The sequence below is a fragment of the Meleagris gallopavo genome, chromosome 8 (genome assembly GCF_000146605.3).
Source record: "Meleagris gallopavo isolate NT-WF06-2002-E0010 breed Aviagen turkey brand Nicholas breeding stock chromosome 8, Turkey_5.1, whole genome shotgun sequence".
Lineage (NCBI taxonomy): Eukaryota > Metazoa > Chordata > Aves > Galliformes > Phasianidae > Meleagris > Meleagris gallopavo.
Window position 1 is genome coordinate 25900483 of NC_015018.2, and position 27452 is coordinate 25927934.

At 41.9% G+C, this 27452-nt stretch overlaps 1 protein-coding gene across 1 annotated transcript; it reads left to right on the forward strand.

The window, feature by feature from the left end:
• The first annotated feature begins 310 nt into the window (after positions 1-310).
• LOC100545943 (transcription factor 7-like 2) lies at positions 311-26827 on the forward strand. Its single transcript, XM_019617969.2, has 9 exons — positions 311-316; positions 8387-8519; positions 10674-10764; positions 13501-13587; positions 19418-19543; positions 20409-20568; positions 21356-21463; positions 26128-26176; positions 26722-26827. Exons 1-9 carry the CDS (start codon positions 311-313, stop codon positions 26802-26804), a joined length of 843 nt encoding a protein of 280 aa, XP_019473514.1. The 3' UTR covers positions 26805-26827.
• The last annotated feature ends 625 nt before the right edge of the window (positions 26828-27452 follow it).

Sequence of the window (27452 nt, forward strand, 5' to 3'; positions counted from 1 at the left end):
TTGGCTTTGGGTTTTCGGACGGGGGGAAGAAATCCTCTCACGCTCGCAGGGTGGGATCAGGGTGTGTGCGGAGGGGGGGCTCAGAGCCCCGTGTGCGTCAGGTTTCAGGTTCTGATTTATAGATGGGGAACAATGGTTAACAGCGAGGGTGAAGGGAGCGCGTGTATCATCTGTGTGTTCCGCACGCAGTGATACAGCCACGCAGGGAACATGACATCACTCTCTTTCTTTCCTCTTTCTCCTTTGGGGCGGAGGGGGCCACTTCAAAGCTTTCTGCAGTTCAGTGCGATATTTCCTTAACTCTGAGACCATGAAGGTAAAATTGTTGTTTTAGGAGAAAAAGTTGGTTTGTGGCAGGGCACATGTGGTACAACGAAGGGTCTTTGGAACGGATGTGGTCTCGCTCCTGCCGTACACAAAATGAGATTATTTTTGTTTCTTTGGGGGAAATTAATGAAAATTGTATGTAGTAATTTTTAATTGACTGGTTTGATCCTGCACTTGGTTGACACCTCATTCTATTTCCTGAATTCTTCATGAAGCTCAGCTGTAAATATGAAAATTTCCGGGGTGCTGCATAAAGATGATTCCACTCAGCGACAAAGAATATGACAAATACTACTGAATTTTGATAAATCCCAGTTAATGTGTGTCCTGACGTGGTGCTTCTGTGTTCGCTACCAGAAGTCCGCCAGATTTTTTTTTTTTTCCCATCCTAATTACAGGAAGTAACCCAACCCGACAGCAGTGCTGTCCTCTGCCCATACTGATACACAGAGTGCAGAGATGGGCTGAATAATTTCCGAGAGCATCTCGCTCAAACTGGAGGTTCTGTGGGAGCCTTCAGCTTTCTGCTGTTGGCTTTTCCAGCCCTGCTGGGCTTGTTTATGGGGTCCCTCGATCCGGGAGCACTTTGGTGCTACTTTCCTGGGTATTTAATATTTCTGCTAACTGCTGAGCTGATTTATTTGCCTTTTCTTGTATAAAGCGTAGAGGTGATAAAATCCTGTAGAGATTTATAACAATTAAAATCTGAACTGACAGTTATTGAGATGTTTCTTTCTCCCTGAATGCTGCTGAGGATGCAGCCTTACATGAGTGGGCACGAGACTCCGTAAGCAGCTCTCTACCTTTACAGGAATTCTTTTTGCTGAGATGTAGGGCGGAAGGCCTTGGGGTGCAGGGTCTCTTCCCTTCCAAAATACAAAGGCAAGGTGTGTCAATTCTGAGGAGCATTCAGCATCACATTTTCAGAGAATTTTTGAATTTATTTGAGAGATAATTGGTCTGGACTGTTAATTTAGCCGCTTGGTAGTTTTGTGGTAGATGAGTGATGTTTTGAGCACATTTAAAAATGAAAACATTTTTAGAGCTTTGTTATTTCGTAAAGTATTTAATATACGTTTACTACATGTGTTGTGTCGAGGTATTGAGCACCTTCTGCTATAATTTGTGAGCACTGCATTTTTAAAGACTGCACTGAAAAGTTGGCATCCTATCTCGAGGCATGTATGTGCATGTTAGTTTTTTAATAACGCTGCTGTTGCTGAAATAGCCCAGTGCTGGTGAGGGTAGGCATGCATGGCAATTTTTCTTCATTTCTTGCAGTTTTTTAACAACCTCACATTCAAGTTCTTGCTGGAGACAGAAATCAGAGATACCCTAATGAAATCAGTGGGCTCTTTCTTCCGCGGTGCACGGCTGTGTGGTGCTGAAATCTGTGATTTACATGCAAGAAGCAAAGCTGTTCATAACGTGGCATTTTACAGACTGCTAGGTAGCAAGTAAAATTGCATTAATAGGTATCCATACAAAGCACATTAAAAATGAGGTCTCTGATGGCAATTATGCAATCAGTCTTTTGCTTAAATTCCTTTTTCCTTCTTCCCACCTTTTGTGAATCTCAGTGCGTGTACTGTTGCTCAGCATTTCTCCCCCGGTGCTGCTCAGGACCATCACCTGAGCACCTGTTCAGCTTTCATCAGTTGCTTTGCTCCATGTTTCTGTTGACACATTTTAGCAGTACTGCTTCGGGAAAGAATGTTTTTTTGGCTTTAATCAGATATATGCCACCACTCTGCTCCTTACCTTGTTATGCATGAAGGAAGGCTTACTTGCTAGAAGAGATAGTGTCTGCCTAGTAATTAACTATACTTTAGTTAATTACAAAGAAATCACGGGTTGTTTGTCCGATGGTGAAAAAGAGCGCTGTATCTCCTTGCATAGCAGAAAAACTCACCTTTTGCCCCTCGGTGCCTGGAACACAAAGTCCCAGCGCTGCCCACCCTCACGGAGAGGTTCACCTGTTGATCCCATCAGCTGTAATTCTGAGCTGCTGGGATGCTGCCCAGCGGTGTGCAGCCTCCATGCATTGGGTACAGCTGGGGAAGTATGAGCACGCGCTCAGAGACAGGATGGACGCAGCATTCTCTATCTCAATAAAGCAGTGAGAGAATGACCAGGTAAAATCAGACGTAAATATAATTAAAAGTGATACTGAGGGATGTCAAATTGTATAGCTGTGTCTAAATAGGTGTTTACCTGGAGCTGACCTGCTGTCGCCATAACACTGTGTGGTCCAAGGATGCAGCATTACACTTGTATCGAGACCCTGTTTGTTTTTCTTGAAAATAAAAATGAAAAAAATAAAAAATGAAAAAAAATCCTCCAAAATACAGTAGCAGTAAGATTACAGCCCACACCTGCTTTGCAAGAAAAGTGTGAGAGCACTTAATAACAATGTTTTACTGCTAACGTTTTTAATTCTCCTGCTTGGAAACTACAAGGCAGTAATTAGCTAAATCCCGTTCTTTTCTTTTTACGCTAGAGGATTTGGCATATGCTAATTGTCACCAGATCATTTCACATAATTGCCTTTTGGCAAAATTAAGTGGAAATTTCCTGAACATCTCCAAGGTTTCCCCCTTTCCCCTCCGAGCATCCGCTCCAGGCTGGGAAGGACACAAGGAATGACTGGTGCAGGGGCTCGGTGCCTCGCTGTGCAGAGAGGGCACGTAGGAAGAGCTGAGGGAAAATGCAAACACTGCGTTCCTGAACGGAACTGCTGGATGCGCGTTTGGGATCGCCAGGAGAGCAGCTGTGGGGAAGCTGACGGCTCTTTTGGAGCAGGTAGGCTGGTGCTGTGCTTGGGAAGGGGAGGGGCAGCACAAAGATATCGAACGCTGCTCCCCACTTTTTTTTTTTCTGAAGGGGAGGGCTGGGAGGTGGTTTTTTGTCAGCCTCTGTCAGGGGGGGGTATTGTCCCAGCACATGGTTGTCAGTGCTCCTGTCATCATTTGTGTGAAAGAAGAAAATGAGCCTTTCTTAGGAGGGCGAGTTGGGATTATCAATGGGGGCCTTGTCTCCCGTTACAATAGGCAGTTAGCTTAGGGCAGGACCTTAGGCAGAAATCAGCTACATTAAACTGTGAAAGGGCTCAGGCCACTGTATCAGCCATAATGGGGCAAGGGGAAGTAGTTTTCAGGAGAAAATGCTTAGTCAGGTGTGAAAACATCCTTACAAAATAAACAGTGCAGCGTAAAATAAAATCTTTATTTTTTCAGGGAATGCTTCCTCACTGGCATCAGAGTTTCGTGTTTGTGACTCAGTGCCCATCCCTTCCTATCTAGTGGTGGGTCTGGTTGATTTTAGCCTTTCTGTGACCCCAAATTGTTGCACTGAGATCCGCTGGGTTGTAGCTCCCTGCTGGAGTTCGGAGTGTTTCTGTTGGTCTGGGTGCTCTCCCTTGGGTACTGGTCACTCTGGCAAGATATGGAAGAACGTTTTATTTTCAACAATATCTTGGAGTTTACTCCTTCTTGCTGCTTATGTTTCTGAAACTTACAGATTTTGGAAGGAGGAAAGTTCATTCCAAGGCAGATCCAGCAAGAGACCAACTTAGAGGGAAAAAAGACAATCTCTTGTGAGCATCTTCGGAGCTGCAGTGTAAGAGCAGCTCAGGAACATCTGTTAACATTTCCCTGCCCATAGCATAACTGCAGTAGCACCATCTGGAAAATACAGGGAGACAAGTTATAAACCTATTTTTAATGTGATTCTGGTACTGAATGGGACCCTTTGCCTAGCCCAGGGAACAGCTCTGGGAGGGCTGCTAATTCACGACCACCTCCGACCTTCTGCATCCACCCCGGAGGATGTGACAAACCCTCTTCTGTGCTGCTTTTGTTTTATTGTATTAGGCTCATAAAGGCACTCTCAGGGCCCATCTTTCTCCAGTGGAAAGGAAAAGCCAGGGGGGAACTGGAAAGAGGAGGACGTAGCAAAAAAAAAGACAGGCGGAGCTCTAGCTCCATTTGTTTTTGGTGGATGGTGATTAATAGGTTTGAAGGTGAATGGCAAGCTCCGGGTCCTGTGTGATGGGGAAGGAGAGAGGGCCTCTCATCCATCTCCCGTGTCCATGGTTCCACTTGCAGGGGATGCTCATAGGAGGTTGCCCATCCCCTGCCCAGTGTGTGGGGTGCAGCGTCTTGGGGCGCACTTCAGAGGTGCCCCACGACCCTACTGTCCTCAGGGCAGGAACTTTCCCCTGCCCTGAGCTGATGGAGGAGAGAGGCAGTGCCGTAGGGTTGGGCTACCTTGCTGCTGCAGTGGGGTGGTGCTTTGCTTGGAGACAGGATGCTTTTTGCAGATTTTAATAATGCCACATCACTCCCATGAGGACAGAGCTTCTGGCAACCTTGGCGTGTTCTTCTCTTGAGTTTATATCATGTTTTATTATTAAAGCCAAGCAAGCTACGAATTTGCAAACAAAAACTACAGTTACAAAATCTTCCTATTTAAAGGTGATTTTCTCTTTGTGTGCCCAACAATGCAATGTTTCATCTTGTTCAAGTCTTACGTTGCTTTCAGAGACTTAGGAACTATTGATTTATACAACACATATTAACTTACTCAATAAATGGGGAGTATTCATCAGTGGGGTGTATTAAATTGGGCTGTATACACATAGAAGCATCTTTCATCCTGTTAATGAAATGTCCTTACCATGCAACAAAGACTAATACACAGCAATTTACACACACAATCCCCCGCAGTTTAAATCTGAAGTTCAGTTGTTGTTTTTTTTTCCCCAAAGGTTCCTATCAAACTTAGGCTAAATGGATCTCAGAATCCTTCTCTAACATATATCAGTCCAAAATTTGTTGAATTTGTTACCTTTTTTTTTTTTCATTCCACAGCTCAATTGTTGTTTAAAATCATCTGTGTTTAAGTGCTCCCAAAAGCATTTCAAATTCGTATATAGAGATTTAGTAGTTGGGTCCCTATGGGGACAATTTCCGCTGGTTTGCTTCAGGCAGGGGTTATCAAGAAAAGCAAACTTCTGTTGTTTTTTTGCAATTCTTTACCATGCCCTCTAACCTAGTGCATGAGACCCCAGCTTTCAGTGCAGACAAGTGATTTACCAGCAGATGACTTGCTGCTTTGTAGACGCTGAGATTTCTCTCCAGAAATCTCCACTTGCTCTCATCCTATTATCGCATGCACTGATGCTAATCTGCATGTGCCTGTGCAGCTCTGCTCTTCCTTTCTGACATAGCCATAAATGGAATTCTTCAAGTTGCCAGAGAAATTCCGGCATCTCACAACAGCTTTTAGCTTAAAACTGCCCTTCCTGAAGTACTCACAAATGTGTCTTGGAGAAGGGCCTTTTGCAGGGGTTGGGTGGCTGAGGTCACCTAATAGGTGTCTCCTATTGACTCTTCCTTGGTTTACCTTTCATTGCCAGTGGATGGGGTTAGGACCACACTTGTTTCTCTGGCCAAGGTCCCATTGACTTCAAAGGAAGATGCATATGCAGGATTAATCCTGCTCTTTCCCAGCTAGTCCTTTCTTTTTATCTTTTCCAAGGAAGCTCAGTTAACTTCAGGAGTTCTGCTTTTAAAGAGTAGCTCATTATCATACTATGCATGATTAGCTTAGCTTGCAAGTTGTGTGTGCTATTCTGAGCAGAGTGAATACTTTTTCCCAGTGTGTAATAAACTCTGCAAAACAGAGAGCAATCCAAGCCAAGGGCAGCAATACAGCTGCTGACTGATTTTTGAGCATAGAGATGTTAATTTCCCATTTTTTCCCCAGTATATTCTCCCCACACCTCTGCCCCAGCACCATCAGAGCTGCTAAGAGGTATCTTGCCCTTATACCTACTACCTTTGTATGAATCATCCAACTTCAGGGCAGTCATCCAAGAAAAGTAACTTACCTGGGGAAAACTTTGCAGACAAGTCTAGGCTGTTGATTTTTTGTTATTGATTTTCCCCTTTCCGTTCCATTTTTTTTCTGTGAAAAGGGTTAAGTAAAGCACATAACGATGTAAAAGCCATGCCATTTTGGCAAGAAATTGCAGGGGTCTTGGTTTATCAGAGCAGTGGGAAGTGGTTTCCCACAGTATACGTGTAACCCTCTATGGTATGTATATATATATATATAGGTGTGCAAGTCTGTTGTTCTCCTCAAGCATTGTTTCTTGTTTCTTGGCTTATGTCTAACCCTCCTTAGGGGGTTCTTCTGTCCCCTACTTGTGTTTTTAACTAACCAGTTCCAGTTTCTATGAGAACAAGCTCTCAGTGGAAGACAGAGCACTGTGCTGTTTTAACGCTCTTCAGGAGCTGGATGAAGTTTTTAGCAGTGATGTGTGGATGTAATTGGGAGAGCAGAGAGCTCCAGCAGCCAACAGTCATGGTTTGGGCACCAAAGAACAATCTGTGGCCAACAGAAATCCCTCTCGTTGGGAACACTGCTTTCTGCAAACTAAATTTCAGGTAGCCATTTGGCCATGTACAATGCTATGCTGTTAGTGTGAAAGCTTGCTAAATTCTTCAGTACTTTCAGAGCGTTGAGGGTTGGTTCACTTGGAAGAGAACAGATTTTTGGTCAGAGCACCTCTGGAAAGAAGGGTCTAAGTGAACGTGGCTTCTCTGATGATGAGGCTGGCTCTGTGCAGCCGTGAGCTGCCCATGGCTCTACAGCTGCCCTCAGACCCAATACAGGGCCTGCTGAGCCCAGAGTGCTATGACTCACATGGGCTTTTCTGTGCCACAGAGCTGAACCATTCTCTGCAAGGGCTGCAGAAAAGTAAATCCTACCGTCGTTTCTCAAATAACTGAATTGTTTCTGAAAGGCTTCTGTGAGAAGCTGAGAAGGTCAGAGCTGAGGTGCATGGTCTCCAGCTCTGGGGTGCTGTGCTGGCAGCAGTGGGCGTCGGATGGCAGCGGCGCTGTCGGGGCTGCCCTGCTCTCGCTGCTCTGTTTTAATGCGATTCCTTTTACTTGATGTTAATGCAAGTTGTTCCTTACTTAAAGTAATAAAAGGAAATGAAGACACATTCTAAAATGAAACCTGACTCTAATCCATTCATCATCTAATACCAGCCTCTTTATCTTTGCTGGTACCTAATCTGGTTAAATGTCCCTGTTGTAGGATTTTAGTGAAAATCCTCTATGGGGAATAGGGTTTTTTGCAATTGGATTACTCGCAGTAAATGGTCCAGCAGTTCGCTTGTTTCAGCTTAATTTTTCTTTGTGATCTTGTAAGGGTAAGTTACAGTTCAGCCTGTCTTTTCCTTTCATTCATTGACTCGTTCTTTTATATTATTATTGTTACGAAGAAAAAGATATATATTTCCCCCCCACCCAGAGCTAGGAACGTGAAAAGAAAAACCTCCTGATAACTATGTGATTCTTCCCCCCACAAGAGTTTCAATTTCAATGGCTTTATCTATGTTTTTGCCATTATTTATATAGATAAATATTTTAGTAGCCTATTTCATCAGTACCCAGTTTCCATTTATTAGCACTCTCTGATGAATTGATAATTAATCAGCTCCTCTAAAATATATATATATAAAATATGCAGGTGATTGCTTGTCAGATTAATGCTTGCTGATGAAGGGAATACTCTTGCACTACAAAGGCTTTTTATCTGGAGTATTTGCAATGAGCAGTAAAATGCAGAACTGAAAGTGAGGACAGGAAGGGGAAAGGAAAAGACCTACAGGTCAGTGAGCATTTGGGTCTCTTGCTAATTAAATGGGGAACTCTGTCAGCCCCTCACTGAGGAGTCTGCCTGCATCTTCGAGGTGAAGCACAAGATTATAAAATAGAAAGGACAAATTTTAAAGAATTGCTGTTGTTCCGTACAGGAGCACGACAGGTCAAAAAGATGAAAGAAACTCAAGAGCAGGGAAAGTGTGTGAGCAGATTTTAAGCAAGAGGGTGGGAAAACTGCAAGGTTGGCACCAAGAAGGGATCCGGAAGAGCATGGAGCTCACGGGAATCCCGGGTGCTCTGTTTGCTGCATGTTGTGCCTTGTGCTGCAGTGGGGAGAGTGCAGCCTTCCTCTAATGCCATCGACCTTTCTCTCTTGACAGTCTAACAAAGTGCCAGTTGTGCAGCACCCGCACCATGTACACCCTCTTACGCCGCTTATCACATACAGCAATGAGCACTTCACACCAGGAAACCCTCCTCCACACTTACCAGCCGACGTAGATCCAAAAACAGGTAGGTGGGAAATAGTTTTGGGTTTTGAGAGAGTGTGGGTGGATCTCTCCATTCTTCATATTACGGGGAAGGATTTCCCATGCTGGAGCACCAAAGGAGGCATGTAAAATGTCAAATGCATGTGAGAATCTGGACAAAATAGTTTCTTTTGAAGCTAATTATGCTTCAGAAGGAAACCTACTGGGTGAATTTTCATGAAGCTTCTGCAAAGTGACACCAGACTTGCATGTGAGGGGTCGTTTGCAGGTGTGTTTCTGTGCAATCATGATACCCTATCCAGTAGTTAGATCTGCTAACTGCTTGGTTTGCATGCACGACCCAGAGAGTTAAACATGTACGTTCTGTGATCTGCACTTACAAAATTGCAGCTGGAATTTTAAAGGTGGTGGGTCATGACCAGTTTCAAAATGAATCTCTTTTAATTCCCCAAATCCCATTGTTTCTGTGTCAGGAGTTCAGCCATTTTTCTCCTATAATGTTGAATTTTCAACCACTCTAACTACTTAACTCAAGCTATCTCCTTGCAACTCTTCTCCCCAATGTAAGTCTACCCAACTCTCAGTTCAGCCTGAAGGGCAGTCTTCGTGAATATAGAGCAATGTGTAAAACCCTGACTAGATTTTTTGGTGTTACAGAATAGAATTTACATGTTATTCTAGCTTTTAAAGAGTCCCTGTTTAACCCGAGGGCCCAGAGAAGTCAAACAGCGTCAATCTTCTTTCTTCAGGCTGCACTGAGCTCCTAGTGACAGTGGTTTTGTTTTTCTTAATCCAAGTGCCAGCTAGTTAATTGGAAAGAGCATCTGAAACTGAATCCATGTTCAGAGTTTGTCAAAAGAATTGCCCTGTGTTGCCCTAACATATGCAGATAATTTATTTAAGCTTCAGCCCTTGAACGAGGCAGTGCATTAGCTGTTTTTCACTCCATACACTTCAGTGGGGGCCCCTTTTAATTGTCCTTAATACTAACTTCACATGGCTTAAAAGGAATCCATCTCGCCATCACTGGGTATTGCAAGAGAATAGCGTAGTCAACCTCTCATTTAAATTATGGTAGTACAGGGAATAGCTTTTAAATGGTTATCGTAAAACATATGATTAACGTCTGTAGACTGTTTGCTTTTCTTCAGTGAACATTCTTTCAAGTGTGCAAATAGCTCACCGGATGGTTAAAGCCCAGTTAATCTGTTTGGTTTTTGTAATGGAGAAAAAGCAGTGTCTGCATGAAAATATCACACAAGGAGATTTAATTTAGAGATTAAAAGCTTCCCGAGTGACTTAAAAAAATAGTTTTTAGCCATTATTGTGGTACTCCCTCCTTTTAACATCCTCTGTTTTAATTTTGCTTTAGCTACGTAATTGTGCTCTGACTTGTCACTTGAAAGACTCAGTCCTGTAGCCTTTACTCCTCGCCTGAGTAATTCCTACTTGCTTCCAAGGCAAGGATCCTAAGGTTTGAGCTTCCACCTGGAGCTGGTTTCTGCTCCCTGAGTGGGAGTTGCACTAGTTTCGGAGAGAATTGATGGGCTTCCTGTCCTACCCGCCACACCTTCAGCCTCTGCCCCCCATTTTACCAAGCACTTCTAGGCTCTGTCATCACTTTTATTTTTCTGCTCTTCTGTTTGGTTTTGCAGAATTTTAGGAATGCAAAATGAAGCGTCTTTCACGTGCCTCAAAAGCAAATACCATTTGCAATTATAACAACTTTCTAATTCTTTTTGGAGGTTGCTTTGGAATATTGCCCTGCTATTGAGTATGCAGTTGAAGTAAAGGTAGAGCCTGTGCTCTTTTGGAGAGTTTGAGAGTGAATAAACCACAAACTTGATTGTTCTGTTGATCACTGAAGACAGCACCTAGCACAGCATGTCACCAAAACAGTAGCTGAGGCTTCTACATTCTTCACTTTAATAACAAAATAATTATCTTTGAGGAGATGACAGAGAGAACTGCATCAGTTTTTCTGGTTGAAACTCATTTATCAAGATGCCAAGAGGCCATTTATAAGACTGTGAAACAACTTTTAAAAATTCAAGGAAAAGTCACGAGTATTGGAGTGAGAAAGAACAGATAGCAATGTAGAAACATATAATTTTACCTTATGTTTACTTTCTGCAGTGTCTCAACACTAACCTCACTTTATGTTCCTTTTCCGCAGGAATTCCAAGACCTCCACATCCTCCAGACATATCTCCTTATTATCCCCTATCACCAGGCACTGTAGGACAAATCCCCCATCCGCTAGGATGGTTAGTACCACAGTAAGGAGTTCCATTTTTTTAATTTCCATTTTCTTTTTGATGTGTAAAATTCATGTTAAAAATTGTGTGTGCGCGCGCCTGTGTGTACGTATTGAGATAAGTCTGTTTGCCAACTGCCACTTTATTGAGTGATTATCAATTTACCCATCTCATAAAAATTAATTAAAACTCGCACCAAGTCATGTGGTCTTAAACAAACACAGGCAGCTGCGCACAGCTTTGCATGTTGTCTCAACCGACTGATGGCTCGTGAAGCATGCATTTTTAAGCTGTTCTGCAGAAATGTTCTTTTCTTGTTAGTACCTTTACACTACACCACATTTGTTTGTTTAATACACCCTCATGTTTGGTTTTCTGAAAGCTCACAGTGGATCTAATGGACTTTACATTTTTTTAACGGGGCCATCCTCATTATAAATGTGAAAGTTTAAATTTCTTTGGCTTTCCCTGTTAAAGCCCCATTCGTTTTTCTTGTGAAATAGTAGAGCTTTACATCAACTGGTGAAGAGCATTCCTGGCTGAGACTGGGTTGGACGGTTGGAATCTAAGGAATGGAATTTTCTTGCAAACAAGAAAGAGGAATTAGCTTACTTTAAAACTGGCTAAGAAAAAAAGCCATGGGAAGTAGTTGTTGGGTTTTTTGCTTGTTTTGGTGTGTTGTTTTTTTGTTTGCTTGTTTGTTTGTTTTGTTTTCCCAACTCTTTATATTCCACTTGCACAGCCCTGTTGAGTATAAGGCTCCCTCCAATAACTGAGCCTTTCTTTTTTTTCTTTTTTTTTTAAGTTTTGCCACCTCTGCAATGGGTTTGTGACACATTTAAGCACTTCCTAGGCCTTATGTACAGTATATTTGATTTTAATTCTCATACAATACACTTGTGCTGCTGTATACAATGGTTCTCTGTATTATAGATCAAGATCATTACTTTTTTTTCTCACATAGCCAACCTCATCAGTATCAGGGAGATCATATTTCTTTAGAAATTACTTGCTCAAAGCTAGAAATTGCTTGTTCCTGCTTGAGGTTGTTTGGCCTTCTGTGCTAAAATACTTGTCTGTGAGTTTGCCTTCCCTAAGGCAACAGAATTCACACCCACAGGAGAGTTGGGATGAGTGGAGGCTGCACATGTTCCTTGGCCTCTAGGGGCATTGATACCTGGTGTGCTGGAGCTCAGGCCTCAGCAGTCCACTTGTGGCCTCTCTGCAAGTCTTCTTTTGTGGTAATGCCACTTGCTTGGGCTAGAGCCCCTCTCTCTCTGAAGGGGAAGCACATCCACCAGCTCTCTGCAGAAGGCTGAGTTTCTCCAGGAGAGCACAGCACGAGCAAAAAAAAAACTCAGAGTATTGCTCTCTGAAATTATAAATTCCACCTTGCTTGTGGTGATTTACATTTGTGTAAGACACCTTGAACCCGTGTCAGCTTCTTTTTTTTCTTCTTTCCTACTTGCAAGGCCTGGCTGAAGTAAAGGCAGCTCAGGCTCGGAGCTTTGTTGCGACTGCTTAGCTCAAGTTTGCAGAGCGGAAGCCTCAGCATTCAATATACTCAATAAATGCCGAGTCGGTAATTTTAGAGATGACAGAAAGTAGGAAGAAATTCCTCACTGCTGTTGACCTGTGCCTTATTGCACATCCTTATCTCAAAGAGTTTTACGTGTGCAGACACAGGTTTGTTCTCCTTGAACCTCATGTTGTGGTGCCAAACCCACATAAATGTTGCCACACACGGCCAATTTCATCAGGAAGGTGATAATGGTCATCTTTGTCATGGAAAGACTAGGTCATCACCACTGGTTTATAGCAAGCCAACACCCATGGTGTATTTGTCTACCCACAACTCTTAGCCAAATGGCTGTTGTTGAGGGATGATATCATCTTGTTCACTCTTGCTCTAGAAGAGTAGTATGGCCAATTTTGGAGAAGTAACTCAAGGTTTTTATTTCCCCTCTCATTGCCACTCGTGGTTCACCATCAACTTCCCAACTCATCTACCCTCAACTAGCATGAATGTCTCTAGCATAGTAGCCCCCCAGAACGCAGCCTGCCCATTCAGATGACATAGTTGAAGGACAGATGAAAAGAACCAGCCAACACAGACAAATCTCAGTCAGAAAAAGTTGTGCGTCTTTCATGAGGATGCTGTTTTGCATGTTGCTGTATTTTTTAATTATTGTAATGAGGTGTGATTGTCTATTGGTTACCCACAATACTTCTTGGGGACTCTCCCCCGGTAACTCTTGTCAACACTTGTTAATCTGACAAAAGGCTACAAATTAAGCTCTGTTAATTTAATGTTTTCTCACCGAGATCTAAATACCGAAAGAGGCCCAAAGCGCAACTGAAGTCCTTTGATTCACTGTACTTTATTTTGGTATAAATTTACATTCATTATTGTTTTCCTTTGGATGTGTAGCCCTCAATTAGTGTGATGGCTCCATTAAAGCGAGCGAGACTTCGCCTTTAATTATTACAACAAAACACCTAGTTTCAGCTTGGGGAGAGGGTCTCTATTGACATAAGCAGAGGTTATAAAATTTAATTAGCCATTCCTATCAGATTTATGGCATTCAAATTGTTCTGTGTTTCTTTCCTTTGATCCTTGCTGTACAATCCCCAAGATTTTTGTTCTGATCAAATGAGAATAAAGCTTACTGTGCAGAGAGAAGTTTTTTTTTTTTAAACCCTTTTTTTCTTTCTCTCATTCTCTCTTTCCCTTCTTTTTGCCAGGCAAGGTCAGCCAGTGTACCCAATCACGACAGGGGGTTTCCGCCACCCTTACCCAACAGCTCTGACCGTCAATGCTTCCATGTCAAGGTGAGTTCAAATATTGAGGTCCTGAATTGAGAGCAAGAGTAACTCCTCCTGCTACCTTCTCTAGAGGAGGACATTTCATCTAGGAAACATATTCCTGAAAGCACAAGTTAAACTTTTGTTTTTTGGAAGGATGGAGAAGGAGAGCATGGAGCAGCATCTTCAAATTTCATGAGAATAGGATGTCTTAGTGCTCTCACTGGGCTTTAGGAATTTGTTTTTGAGAGAGAGATGGAGTAGTGGAAAGCCGCGTTTAAATGAAAAATCTGAGAAAAAGTGATTTTTAAAAAGCAAGGAGGAAAAACTGTGACACCTTTTGCTTTCTCAGTGGCTATCACCCTGAGCAGCAGCATGTGTGCAAGAGGAGAGACTGGGGAGTGGGGGGCTGCTCTGCAAGCAGGGTTAGGAGGAAGGTTATTGCGCTGTGTTTTCCCTACCAAATCTCCAAACACTGACAGTCAACATAAAAGGGCCTGCCTGACCCTCTAAAGCTTCAGAAGTATATGTTTCTCCCCCTCCCTACCTCCAATTAATTCCATCTAATTTTCCAGGGGCTGCTAGTTTTATTTACAAACCGGTTGGCAGCACTATGTTTAAGTAATCACTAATTGCTCCTAATGATAGTTTTATTTTCTGTTCATCTGATTTTCAGTCTGGTTAATTAAATCGGTGGAGGTTTAGACTTTCCTGATGGGCTGAAACAGCTAATCCATTTTGATGATGGCACATAATTAAATTAGCATGAATTACATAGCAAGGTTCCATGTCCCTTTCCTTCTCTGTCCCTTCCTCTCCGTCTCTGCAGTCTAATATGTGAAGGTTGGCATATAGAGGATTTAAGGAGGAAAAGATTAGGGGGTGGGGGAAAAAAGCACACCTTCTTAAGCAATGGAAACCTGTAAGTAGAGCTCTGAGTAAACAAAGGGGGGGAAATACTGTGCTGTGTGCTTTAGATACATAGAGTAAAAGCAGAAATTCAAATCTGCTCACAGCAAGTACAGAAAGACAACTAGAAAAACCAACTTAAAAAAAATTAAATTAATGGATGCAGAGGAGGGGAGAAAAAATCCTGTGTTGGAAAGAGAGCTGCAAATTTAAACAATAATTCCTTCACTCTGTTTAATCTTTTTTAATATCTATAAAAGACTTGCAGGCATGGTGTGAGGCAAAGTAGAGCTTGATTTAGTTTAATTATTATTAGAGAGGCTAGTCATTTGGGGGAGGGGGGAGCTGTGGGAGGGGGCAGGCTATATTCCCCAGATAGGCTTTATGAAAGGTATCTAGTTAAAAAGAGTACACAGCAAATTAAATACATTATTGTGGTAATGGGACGACAGAAGTAGAGGTCTATTATACTTATGGCAGTTATAGGAAATGTAGGCTCCTTGCCCTGTTCTAGCACATCCTTTGATATTCATTCCATTCAGCAGCAGGGCCAGGACTTCTCAGAATTAAGTGATGGGTCATTATACTTTAAACACCATGGAGAAGCCTAGATTGGCAATTAAACAGCACTTGCTGACACTCGCTTGTGCCACCCTGTGACCCCCTTTAGATTGAGTTGTTGGAGCTCGGGGCCCTCAGCCTGCTAAATTGGTAGCAGGCACTTCTCCTGACGAGGGCTGGCTCTGAAATCTGCCGGCTTCAAAGGGAGCAAGATCATGTATAAACCATAATGTGGGTGCACCGTGGCTCAAAAAATAAGGCAGGAATAGATGAAATGTTACAAGTGCAAGGGGAAAATGAGAGAATAATGACAAATCTAATGCAACTCAAAGCAGAATTGTTGCACAGAAAAATGCATCCCACTGCTTGTGCATAAAATCAAGGCAGGCAGATGACATCCAGTTAACAGAAACATGTCAACAGTGAAGTAAAGTGAGAGTGAGTAAGAGAGAAGCCCCTGAGACAGCCAGGAACAAAAAATTAGTTGTCCTTAACAAGTTAAGACTCATCATTATATTCTGGCTTGGAGCCATAAAAGGAGACGGTGGTGTATAATGAGCTGCTTAGAATTTTTAGGGTGTTTATTGCAATTCATGGAATACTTGTCTAGAGAAAAAAATACGGGGAGATGTCTTAGGCAAAGGTGAGGGGTGTGTGTATGCACACAGCCTTTCTTTTTGTCTCTTGACATGTGCCCATACGCACATGGATGCTCAGGCACACACACAGGATGATGAATAGATTTAAGATGTTTATCCTTTGTTTCAGCCCAGAAACTTCTCTCTTGGTTTCCCCTCGATGGGAACACCCTGTGGGCATACCATGCTCTCATACACGTTTCTTCACGCCTGCCTTATCAGCTGGAGCACCTGTGCTGGGCAGTGGGACAGCCCTTACCCTTAGTCACTGGCTTGGCTAAGCAATGGGGCTGGTGTGCCCAGGCTGCTCATGCCTACCCACAGACCTGCCCTCTGGGCAGAGTGTCAGTGTGTGATGAGAGGGCAGACCCCAGCCTCACCACCCTATTCTCAGAGACCTTATCCATGGCTTTCCTGAGCCTTTCTTTCAAAGGGATTCCCTCATTTGCCTATGTTATGATGTAGACCTTTGGAGCATATAATGCTTCCTAGCCCAGAATATTCCCAAAGCTAAGTAATTACAGTTCATTAGTTAGTGTGCTTATGAATAGTTTATAAAAGGTTAATGGGTGACTAATAGTGATTTTAATAAATGATTTAAACTATTAAGGTAGTGTCTTCAGGTTGTTTTAACCACTTACAACTCTTTTCTCCTCTTGTAACAGCATCCCGCTCACTTCTTATGCATTCAACATACTTATAACATCTTCTGATCCTTCATTACCCCTCTAAAATACGCCCATAATGCAAAATGAGGCAGGGTTAACTGACTGATGGGCAAACAGTGGACCTATTGTGAAAAAAACAACTGATGGGGGGGGGGGGAAATCAGGAAATAATTGAACAGAATTATTCCAGGCAAACGCTGCACAGCAGTTAAGTGGTGGCAGTGGAAAATACCTGTTGTAATTGAAATTTCAGAGGAAACTCACTTTTGCTGAATGCAATTACTGAAGTTGGAGTGCAGCCAGGAACTTAAAAATTAACGCTTTGCCCCTTTCTTATTGCTGCGTGACTGGATGTCTACATGGAAATCAGTAGGCACTTGGGCTTTGAGTCTAATTCCCTGGTCACTAGAGTCCATGGGATGGTGTGATTCATTTTGGGTTTTGGAGCACATTTGTACAGCCCATACATTGAAAGGAGTGCCCAGATCCAACAGAAAGTGTTGTGTCAGGACAGAAGCATTTTCAGTGTGCAATAATAAATGGTCACTGGCAATGAACACAAAACTTCCTTTGGAAAAACTGCTATCCCAAAATGACTGCTGAGCTCTAGCTGCCTGCTGAGGAAGGTGGCCGTGTCTGAAGTGTGGAGTTCACTGGGTAGGGTCTGAGCTTGGCAGAAGTCAGGGGAGATTTCACCATTTTGTTCCACGCAACTTGTGTGCGTAGGAGACTCCCCCTCTGCTGCTCTTCTTCCCTAGCTAGTCACTCTTCCAACAGGCACTCTTTTTTCTAAATGGCAACTTTTCCCCCATAATTTGGGGAAAAGTTACAATTTAAGCAGATTTTCTTTACTCTCCTCAATTTTTGATTAGCTGGAGATACCTAAGTCTTCATTAAAAATAAACCGATAGAATAACATCCTCTATTTTCTTGAATTTCCTTCCTTTGAAGATCCTGATGATACAACAACCCAACATGTAGGCAGTGTTCATTTTTCAGTGTTTTTTAATTTTTGATCAGATCCACATTCAGGAAGCCAGTCCATGACCCAGTTATCACAGCTGCTTCCTGGGTTCCGTTCAGAACTTAACAGACACCACCTTTTGTCCCTACTAACTCCTCTTGTAATCAGCCTTTTGTGACACTTTGTAGCCCTTCCACAGCAGTGAGTCTGACCCTGTTGAGGCCCGCTCTCATACCCTTCTGTCCTTGTGCTGTCACTGAGAGCAGAAGAAAGCAATATAAAGGTCCACTTTTTGTCTTGGTGATGGTGGGGCAGTGCCATGGCAGAAGACCCGTCCACCGCTCTCTTTGCAGGCTCACCATTCCCTTCTGTTATAACCTGCCATGTACCAATGCATTTCCCCAGACTTTCACTTCTCCCTCAGCTAATTCTTTCAGGGAGCAGTGAAAGCACTTTGGCAGTCCATTTGGAGATTTCGTGTCCATGTGTCTTGAGCAAAAGTAGAAACACAAAGAATGACCATTTTGCTAGCATTCTCTTCCTCCATTGCCGTCACACTCTTCTCTTTTCCTTTTCTCCACATCTTTGTTTGTAGGAGCTGCAGTTCTCTGTAGTCTGAACAATTTCACATTCTCCCTGTCAGACCCAGCTCTTCCCACCACTGCCTTCAAAGATAAAATTCTTCTGTCTAACGATCTTGAGTACTGCCAGCTGGTAGACAAAGATGCACAGAGCTCACAGCAGACAATAACTCTTGTTTATGAAAGTACTTCTGTGTCATCTTCTGAATATAGAGAATGTCTAGGCAAGTTTTTGGATTTTAAGTTCAGTAATGGAATTTCTAAGAGAGGAGAAAATATAAAGAAAACCCAGTGTATTTCTGATGATTGTACACACTCTATTTAATCATAGTATATCAACTTCATTTTAAGTCCTGTTAACTAGGAAAAAATCATATGTCAGTGACGGACTAAATAATTATTTATGCCCTTGAACATTCCATATTCTCAGGGTACTTTATTTGGACAAAGACAAGTCAAAATCTGAGATAAGTCTATGAATTTACAATGAAAAAGAACTTCCAGTTTGCCAGATCTGTTTAGCCATGAAATTTTTGTGGGAAGATATTTTTAAGTCAGAATTTTAGGCTAGATCCCATCCCCTAGAGGCCTGTTGACTTCAGTGGGTGTTTTCTGTGGCAGTAGCTCAGTCGTACTGTGGTTTCCTTATTCACTGCAAAACCTTTTTGAAATAACTGAGGAATAATAACTTAGTAACGTTTTTGAGAAATTTGTAATTTCAGTTAAAAATTAGAAAATACGAATGATAGTTGTATGTTTGTGCTGTGGCCTCATTCTAGCAATTAGATTTGTGCAGAAGGGTTGCACATCCCTCTGCATCCAATTGCAGGACTGGGACCTATCCATGTATTTGACCATAAAGCTGACAATATTTTTTCTCATTAGAGAGACTATTATTTTACTTGAATTTCAGCCTTACCGGGTTACCTTAGCATATCAAAATTGACTTAATTCTACAGTCTTCCAGCCTTCTGTTATAGCAGTGTGTCTCAAAGATTTATTAGACACAAATAAATATTTTCTTTTGCTCCATCAACAAAATGTACCTAATGAGGCTTCTATAAGGATTATCAAAAATGCATCTAGATTGTGTTGGCATTAATATTTTATTTTGCTGTCAATATGCAACAAAAGATGTCATCCCAAATTCACAACATGATTCAGAACTACAAAAATTGATTCCTTAGTTGCCACAGATAATTTCTTAGTAAAGAAATGGACTGGTGGATTTTTTGCAGGTAGCTGAAATTCCACTTTCATCCAAGTTCATCCAGTTGAATTTGCCTTTTGTTAAAGATGTTAAAAATCATGATGTCTCATGTCAGTAATGATAATGAAGGGGAAGCTTGGCTTTAATGACATTAGAAGAGTCATTATGTTTAATTTATTGCTAATTAATGCTGCCAGCTTTCATATGCTTTGTCTAGCTGTCATGTGCTTGTTATATGCCTTTTTTTTTTTTTTTAATGTGTGTACACATCCCTCCCCATTCATTCATTTTTATTCTGACGATTTACACAGCTTTCTCTCCTCTAGGTTTCCTCCACACATGGTCCCGCCACACCATAGTTTACATACAACTGGAATCCCTCATCCGGCCATAGTCACACCAACAGTCAAACAAGAATCTTCCCAGAGTGACGTCGGCTCACTCCACAGCTCGTAAGTTTTTGCTTCATTGCGTTGTTTTTATCACCCACAAAGTATCACCTTTGCATGTGCAGCTTTAAAAACCCTTGAGTTTGCGGGAATGTTTTCGCTGTAAAACATTCTTAAATTGCTTTTTCTCCTTTTGTTTTATCTGATTGAGTTGGATGGAGTTTAACTATCAAAGCACATGAAAATAATGCTAGCAGTCTTTCAGACTGCTTCTGTGACATAGACAATTAGGTATTAATTTCTCCCCATTTTAACATGAAAATGGATTTTTTTAAATTAATAATTAAGCTTTTTGACAGTTTTCCTGTCATGCAGTGCCTACTTTGAAGCCATAAGATACCAGATACACAACAGGAGAAGATAAATTTGATCATGAACAACTTGCAGATAGGTGCAGAGAGAGCTGATATCAGGTTTAGGTTTGAACCAAGAGAGTAGTATCCTATCTCTGCCCCTTGCATGTCTGGAGCTTTCTCCCTTTCGTGTCCTTAGTGTACCAGAGAGACAGCATTTCAGTTCCCAGTGACGGTGGGATGTAATTATTTCCTCTACCATCATGCTCACAAGCCCTCCCCGTGAACTAAGAACCCATTTTCTGGGCCTGAGTGTCCATGTCTTTCTGAGGTTATTCTAGGGGTCTAGGATATACTTGGTGATATTACATAAACATGAGAGAGTGTTTTTTTTAATAATGCTGTTAAAACTGTTCTAATGCAGCAGCCGGGGCAAGGACTCTAGAGAACCTTCTGTTCCTCTTTCTAGAGACTAATTTCTGAGGATTAATGTTAAGGGATTGAGGGGATTAATTTAATAAATTCACAAGAGTTCTCACTGTGAGGTTTTTGTCTGTTGTATCTTTACCCTTCAGGAAACATCAGGACTCCAAAAAAGAAGAAGAGAAAAAGAAGCCACACATAAAGAAACCTCTTAATGCATTTATGTTGTATATGAAGGAAATGAGAGCAAAAGTTGTAGCAGAATGCACATTGAAAGAGAGCGCAGCCATCAACCAAATCCTTGGTCGAAGGGTAGGTGACAGGAGAGAACCACCAGCAGGGTCTGACCTTGGTCAGACTGCTTACTGAGAAAAGGAGTTGTGTCCTGAATCGGTGTGTTTTCTTCTGGTTTTCATACTGGATAGGGAAGTCTCCTGTCTTCGTGTAATTCAACTAAACCAAAGGCCTTGTGTTTTTTTTGTTGTTGTTGTTGTTTGGGTTGGGTTGGGGTTTTGGGTTTTTTTTTTTTTTTTTTGCAGACGTTTCTGCTGGTGGGGTCACACATGTGGGGAGAGTTAATTAACAGCAGTATTATTTCAGTGTTATTTCTTTGACCAGCATATGGGAACATCTCAGATTTCTTATTTCGTCTTAGAAATGGTCAGGAAAATAAGTGGGGAAGGAGGAGGCCTTGGGGAAGTATGGACCAAGTATTGGGATCTGGAAGAGAAGAGGGGATGCTGATGGGGGAGGGAGGGAAAGAACTTCTGTAAATCTATGACTGAGATCTAACACAGAAGATGTGCTTCGGCTTCTGGATCCTCCTCTCTGTTTGGTTTTGTTTAGTTTTCTTAATTCTCTCTCATCAGGAAAATGAAGGGGCTGAATAAACATAAACGATTAGTTTTGACTCAGCTGAGTTAGCTGGAGTTACAATCTGGCATTATAAATAAAATATGAACATCTGTGTGCCAGATCATCTGTTTTTATCAAGTTTTTTACGAAAATCATATTTAGCTGTATTTATATATAAATAATCTACTCTGCTGTTAACACGCTTTAAAAAACACCTCTGTTTTCTCTTTTTTCTTCACCTCAGTGGCATGCTTTATCCAGAGAAGAACAAGCGAAATACTATGAACTAGCAAGAAAGGAACGACAGCTTCATATGCAGCTGTACCCGGGCTGGTCCGCACGGGATAACTATGTAGGTTCCTATGTAGGTGGAAATTTTTTTGGTAGTAGAGCTTGTAGAAATGTGTATGTGACCTGCTGAACTACGACCACACATTGCACACAAGCACTACTTGGAAAGCGTGCCTCAGGATCCCAATCTGGTAACAACAACGGACGCTTCCCTCTGCGATACTAAAACTATTGGGGATAATTCACAGCCCTCCACTTGGAAGAGGCTTCCTGGCTGGGACTAGTAAAAGGTTAGAATTGGGGCATGGCAGTAGAGATCTGTGAAGAAACTCTTGCCTTCACTTTTACCAGCATCTGGAGATGCTATTGGCTTGCAGTTCATTTTAAATTTTATTATATATATATTATATATATATATATATATATATATAAAATTAAATTCCCCTAGTATGTCTCCTCTCCTTTCCACCAAAAATATAAATAATTAGTGTCTTGTGCTTATCTGTGTGAGAGTATAGTGGAAAGTGGAAGAATGACTTATCCTAGCTTCAGAGAAGGACTGGCAAAACCAAAAGCGTGACTTGTTTGAAAGTCTTACTCTCAAGTGGGGTTAAATGAATTATTCCACGCTCTACTGTTGTGTATTTCGATTATGTTCTGCTTTTTCATGGCCATGCTATTATTTTTTCCCCTCATCATTTTTTGAAGAGTATTTTGGACCTTGTTATCAGTTCATGGAGTGTTTTTAAGATTGATTCCCCCTTCCACCTTCCAGAAAGCCTGTTTGTAGCTAAAAGTGATAGAATTTTCTGTTAAAAATGTAAGGTCAGTGTTGTAATTACTTACTACTAGTATGTAGCCCCTTCTTCCATGAAGAGTAAGTGCTGCATAAAGTAGTAAGTGCTTACAAGCCTAAATCCATAAATTCTAGGCAGATTTGTAGATTGGTGGGAGCTCTAAACCCTCATTAATAGGATTATAACAGCATCTTGATTATTAAAATTAAAATATAAACCATCTAAAACTTTCAAGCTATCTGCTTTTAAAATAAACCTTACTCCCTACCTTCCAGGTAGACTTCCGTGCAAGTTTGGGGATTAGTACATGTAAAATTAATGTTAGTTATGTGTAGCGTTACACGCTTTGTTTTTGTTGATGTCTGTTTCTTCCATCATTGCCACCATCACTGCCTAGTATACCATTAGTACTGTGTTTTGCCTCAGTCACGTAACGTGTGTGCTTTGTGTATGGCAATGTTTACCTCGCAGAGCACTTGTGCTTCCACATGTGTGGATGAAAAAAATGAGGTCACAGTCTGAAGCACAGCCTAGAGCGGCAGCAGCTCTCTACACTCTTCAGTTTCAGCAGTAGAGAATATACATGCTCACTTATTTAGCTACACTTACTTAAGGACAATTTTTGAAATCCTTCTATTGTTTCTTGATCATCTTTTCTTTCTGTTGGACTCTCCCTCACTCCTTCCTTTGTTCGTTGCTGAAGGTGTAGCCGTGCACGCTCCTCAGAGGCAGAGGAAATCTCTTTAAGCTGCACAAGGCACTGCTCCTGTTAACAACATTCTCACTTTCTTTTCAGCAAACTCTGGCCTGAGTCTGTCAGGCTGTAGGCTTGAGGTAGTTCCTCAGCACTGCACAGTATTGTCATCTTGGGTGTTCAAAAGCGAGTGTGGGCTCAACTTGAGGCTTCAGGAATGCTCGCTCTGTGCAGTGACTGTGCCACCAACGGATGGCACGTACAAAGCCTTCAGCATTTAGGACCTTTACTTTTGTCCTCACCGTGTGAGCACTGAGAAACCCTTTCTTCTTGAGCTAAAAAGGACAGGATGAGAAAGCTGGCGGTTTCCCAGCGGCTTGATGCTGTACCCCCAAGTGACCTTCAGGGGGAACCTTCCTGCCTGAGGAGAGCAAAGGAAGCTTTGCATCACACAACTGAATCATTGGCAAGATTTATTTATTTTTTATTTCTTAGGGTCTCAGGTCCTTCCCTCATCTAGAGCAGGAGCATGTTTGGGGTGCTTGAGACAGTTAAATCATTAGGCATTTTCACATCAGGCACAAGGATGGGGCCAGATGTAGCCAAAGTCTTCAGAAACAGAAGCAGTACGTGCAAGAATCACAGCTTTCAGCTGCTCTTAAATAAGAGGATTCAGCAAATCCCCTGTGGCTTGCTGGTGTCACAAGACACATTCGCTCTTCCTGCTATCTAATATAAGATGTTAAGTGGTGCTGAGTGTTGGACTCAGAAATATGTAAGGGTCTAATCACCTCGCCTGCTGGTTGTCTAGAAAATTAGTACCAAAGAACTCTGCAGTCCTGTCAAAACCTATGTTGGTTTGGCTCTGTGGAGAGAGCTGCCAAAATGTTTAGCAAGTATGTACATCCACATGTCCTTGAAGCCTTGGGATTTGTATAGGATGATGATGAAAAATGTTGCAGACTGTCTGTTCCTGTCTTAGGATGACAGTCTGAGGCAAAGACAAAACTGTCTTCTGCTGAGTACTTGAAGAACTGTTGTCATAGTTATTTCCTTAAGTCCATATAGTAAATGTAGCTACACATTATCTTCTGCAGAAGTTGAATGAGTAATCAAGATAGATTTTTTCCCCATAACATTTGCAAAGAACAAAAAAGAAGTTAGTGGGACCTTTTTCAGTTCTTTGTTAGAAAAATTTTCAAGGCTTGTGTTGAAAAGGAACCAGAAATTCCTGGTCCATGGCTGATGTTTCTGTATATCGGTCATTTTTAATAGATTGCTCCCCAGAGAGGTTATAGTACTTTAATACCTGGCTTGAAGAGTTTGTAAGGGGCTGATGACTCCTGACCTTTGTTCTGGCTGACCATCAAGTGAAAAAGCAATGAGGTCTCAAGTTGGAATAGCCTTTCAGTTCTCAAATGCACTGAAAAATTAATCAAGTTGGCCAGATTAAATAAAAATCAGGCCTATGGTCCTTAGGCAATTGGCTGGTTTCAGTTACATTGTAAAGCTGGGAAAAATTCACTGGCTTTTACAGAGTTACTATCAAATGAGATCAGTGCAGATGGAGCAGTCTGAGCCTTTTGTATTTCTGTGTTGTACGTGGACTTCAGGGTACCGTGTTTTCCCTGTTATATTCTCAGGGAGTTTTAGGAGCAGTGCTTGTCTGTCTTGTCTTCTCATCATGTTAGACAAATGGGTGCTGTGGCAGCTGACTCAGAGTGACGATTTTCCATATCCCCCCAGATGACCTCAGAAGATGTCTGAGATGTTTACTCGGCAGCATTCAGACTGTAAAATTACATGCACATCATTGAAAAGCCCTTTAAAATTGACTGCACACTGCTTTTTCCATCACACAGGAAGGCTTCCTAGAACAAGACTGTGCTTGTGACAGCCTGGACAGCAGGGTGGCAGTTTACAAGCAAGGGGGAATGAGTTCAGAACCCCATGCCAGACAGCTGGCTGCTGGGGAGAAGGAACACCACACCAACAGATCAAAATCTAACATTCACACTGGGGGAATTTCTTGCTGATACGTTCCAGGGAATGCATGATAGTGAGCGTGCCAAATGTTACAGTGGATGTGCCAATCCTAACCATGTAGCTGGGAACCAAACCAAACTACTGAGAAAGATCAGTCTGCCATGTGGGAGAAGCTCTTGGCCCCCCCACAGATGCGTCCAGTCCTTCAAAAGTACTGTGAGATTCCTTCTTCCAAGCCATGTTTGTTCCCTCTTGACCACTGTCCGATCTCTTTTCACCAACTTCTCTTACTCGACCACAGCTTTCAAAAGCAGGGATCTCTGCGCTGGTCACAGTTGATGTTGCAAGCCCAGAAGTTGTTGCTTTTCGTATCTGCTGAGCTATGAAAACGACAAAAAACCAAACTCTTGTCATTTTGCAATGGCCTTTTTGTGCTGCTCTGCAGACTGTAGCTCGGTGTTAGAAGAGTTTTCATTGAAAACAGCTTTTCTCTTTTGGGCCATTCTTATCACTTTGTAATTCAGAAGATGCTCGTTGGGTTTCCACAGAATTCGAGCTGGTTCTCTTGACTGTGTCCTTTCCCTCTGTGTTGATGGCAACCAGAACCAGCCAGCTCCTGCTTCCTGGGCCTCTTCTGTTCCTTTTCTCCTTTCAGCCAGAAACAGCGACAAATCATATCATCTTACTGGGCAGTATTTGGGAAAAAGACACAGTTTGGCAAAATATTGCTGATTTTCTGCGTGACTGAGCAAAATGAGTGTTGGTTGTATCTGGATTTTTGCTTTTCTTGGCTTTATTTCCTGGGTTGTCAGTGCACTTAGAAACCTGCAGCTTAGGTTTTGCTCATCATCATGGCTTTTTTGTGTGGTCTAGCGTTGCATGCTCATGTGTTCCCCTTCCCTCATTCTCTGCTGTTCCCCTTTCTTTGTTTTCCCTGAGGGAAAACAAACGAGGCCACGAGTAACTTCTGAAACTTCCAGGTGGAGGTGTGTGTGTGTTGCAAATGTTTGTCATCACTGTGATCCCATCCCAAAAGCAGCATCTTGCAGGCCCCTCTCCAGGCTGAGGGGGTGGGTGGCAGCCCTGGGGAAGCCCCGGGGCATCTCAGCTTCTCTGGGACAGGATGAGCAAGCACAGCACTGCTGTCCCCCAGCGCAGACAGGACCCTGCCCTACTGCCGTGCCATCTTACAAGGAGATGCGTTTTGATTTGATTTTAACCCTTCTCATTTGTGTGTGTGTCACACAGGGAAAGAAGAAGAAGAGGAAAAGGGATAAGCAGCCAGGAGAGACCAATGGTAAGTAAAAATAAGTCTAAATATCTCACCTAGTGGAAGTGTGGCAGTCCCGGTGTCACGCTTGTAGGTAGGGGGGAGGTGGGCTCGAGTCTCCCAGCCTGACAGGGGAGCCAGTCCCCATAGTAGATAGCCTTTTTTTAAATGCACCCTAATTATTTACGCGTTATTGCCCTTCTAAAACTAGTAACCAAGCCATTGCATGTAAGAGCCTCTTGTGACGTTAGCTGAATTTATTCCTAGTAATTGCAAAGCCTTTAACTGCAGTTCCATAGTTGTAATGCCTATGCCGTTGTTCATAAAGTTGTCTGCTTATTTTACGCATATGTGTGCGTGTACGTACGTATGTGTTTGGTATTAATTTGGGCTGTACCTGTGTGTTCTGATGCATGCCTTACAGTGGTAAATCGCACCCATTTTAAATTAAGGAGGTTTGCCATTCTATATAGGAAATTAGAAATACTGCATAGGCAATCTCATAGTCAATTTCGAAGAAGCCCTGACTTAATTTTTTTGAAGCCTTTGTATAATTTGTTCTTTTTTTTCAGAACACAGCGAATGTTTCCTAAATCCTTGCCTTTCACTTCCTCCGATTACAGGTGCTAACGTCATTTTGAGTCATTTAAAATAGTTTATAAACTGCTTTTTAATTTTTTTCCTGCCATTATAGACTTTAACATTAAACACTTATGACATTAAGAAAAAAATACCATCCACACGTTTTTATAGTATTTATTATCTATATATCTTTATATCTATTATATGTTTGATAGTATTTTTTTTTAATTTTGCTTTTGTTTTTTGTTTTTTTTTTGGTAACAATTGCTATTAAACCGTAATGCAGTAAAAATAACGCAAGAGTTGTACTAACTGTGCAAATTGAATATGCAGTATTTCTTTAAAGAGACTGATAAAGAATGGAAGCAAGTCAGCAATGAACCTCCTTAATCTAATGGCATTTTTCATGGCTCCCACTAAGTCTTCTCACATTAGCATGCAAGCGCATTTTTTTTATTATTATTTTAGTTTTGGATTTTATTTTATTTTTTTTTTTGCCCTTCTCTTCAAGCCTACTCATTACAATTCACTAGCTGTACTAACTCAGCACCTTGCCATGCTTTACGTTTTATTTTCTGGCTGATACTAACATGCTCATTCCGCAATCTGCTTATTCTTATCCATTCTTTTTAGTACAAATTAATCAAAACAAATAAATTGAATGTTATTCCAAAAGCTGCATTATCCCAGGAGATATAATTTCCTTTTTTTTTCTTTTTTT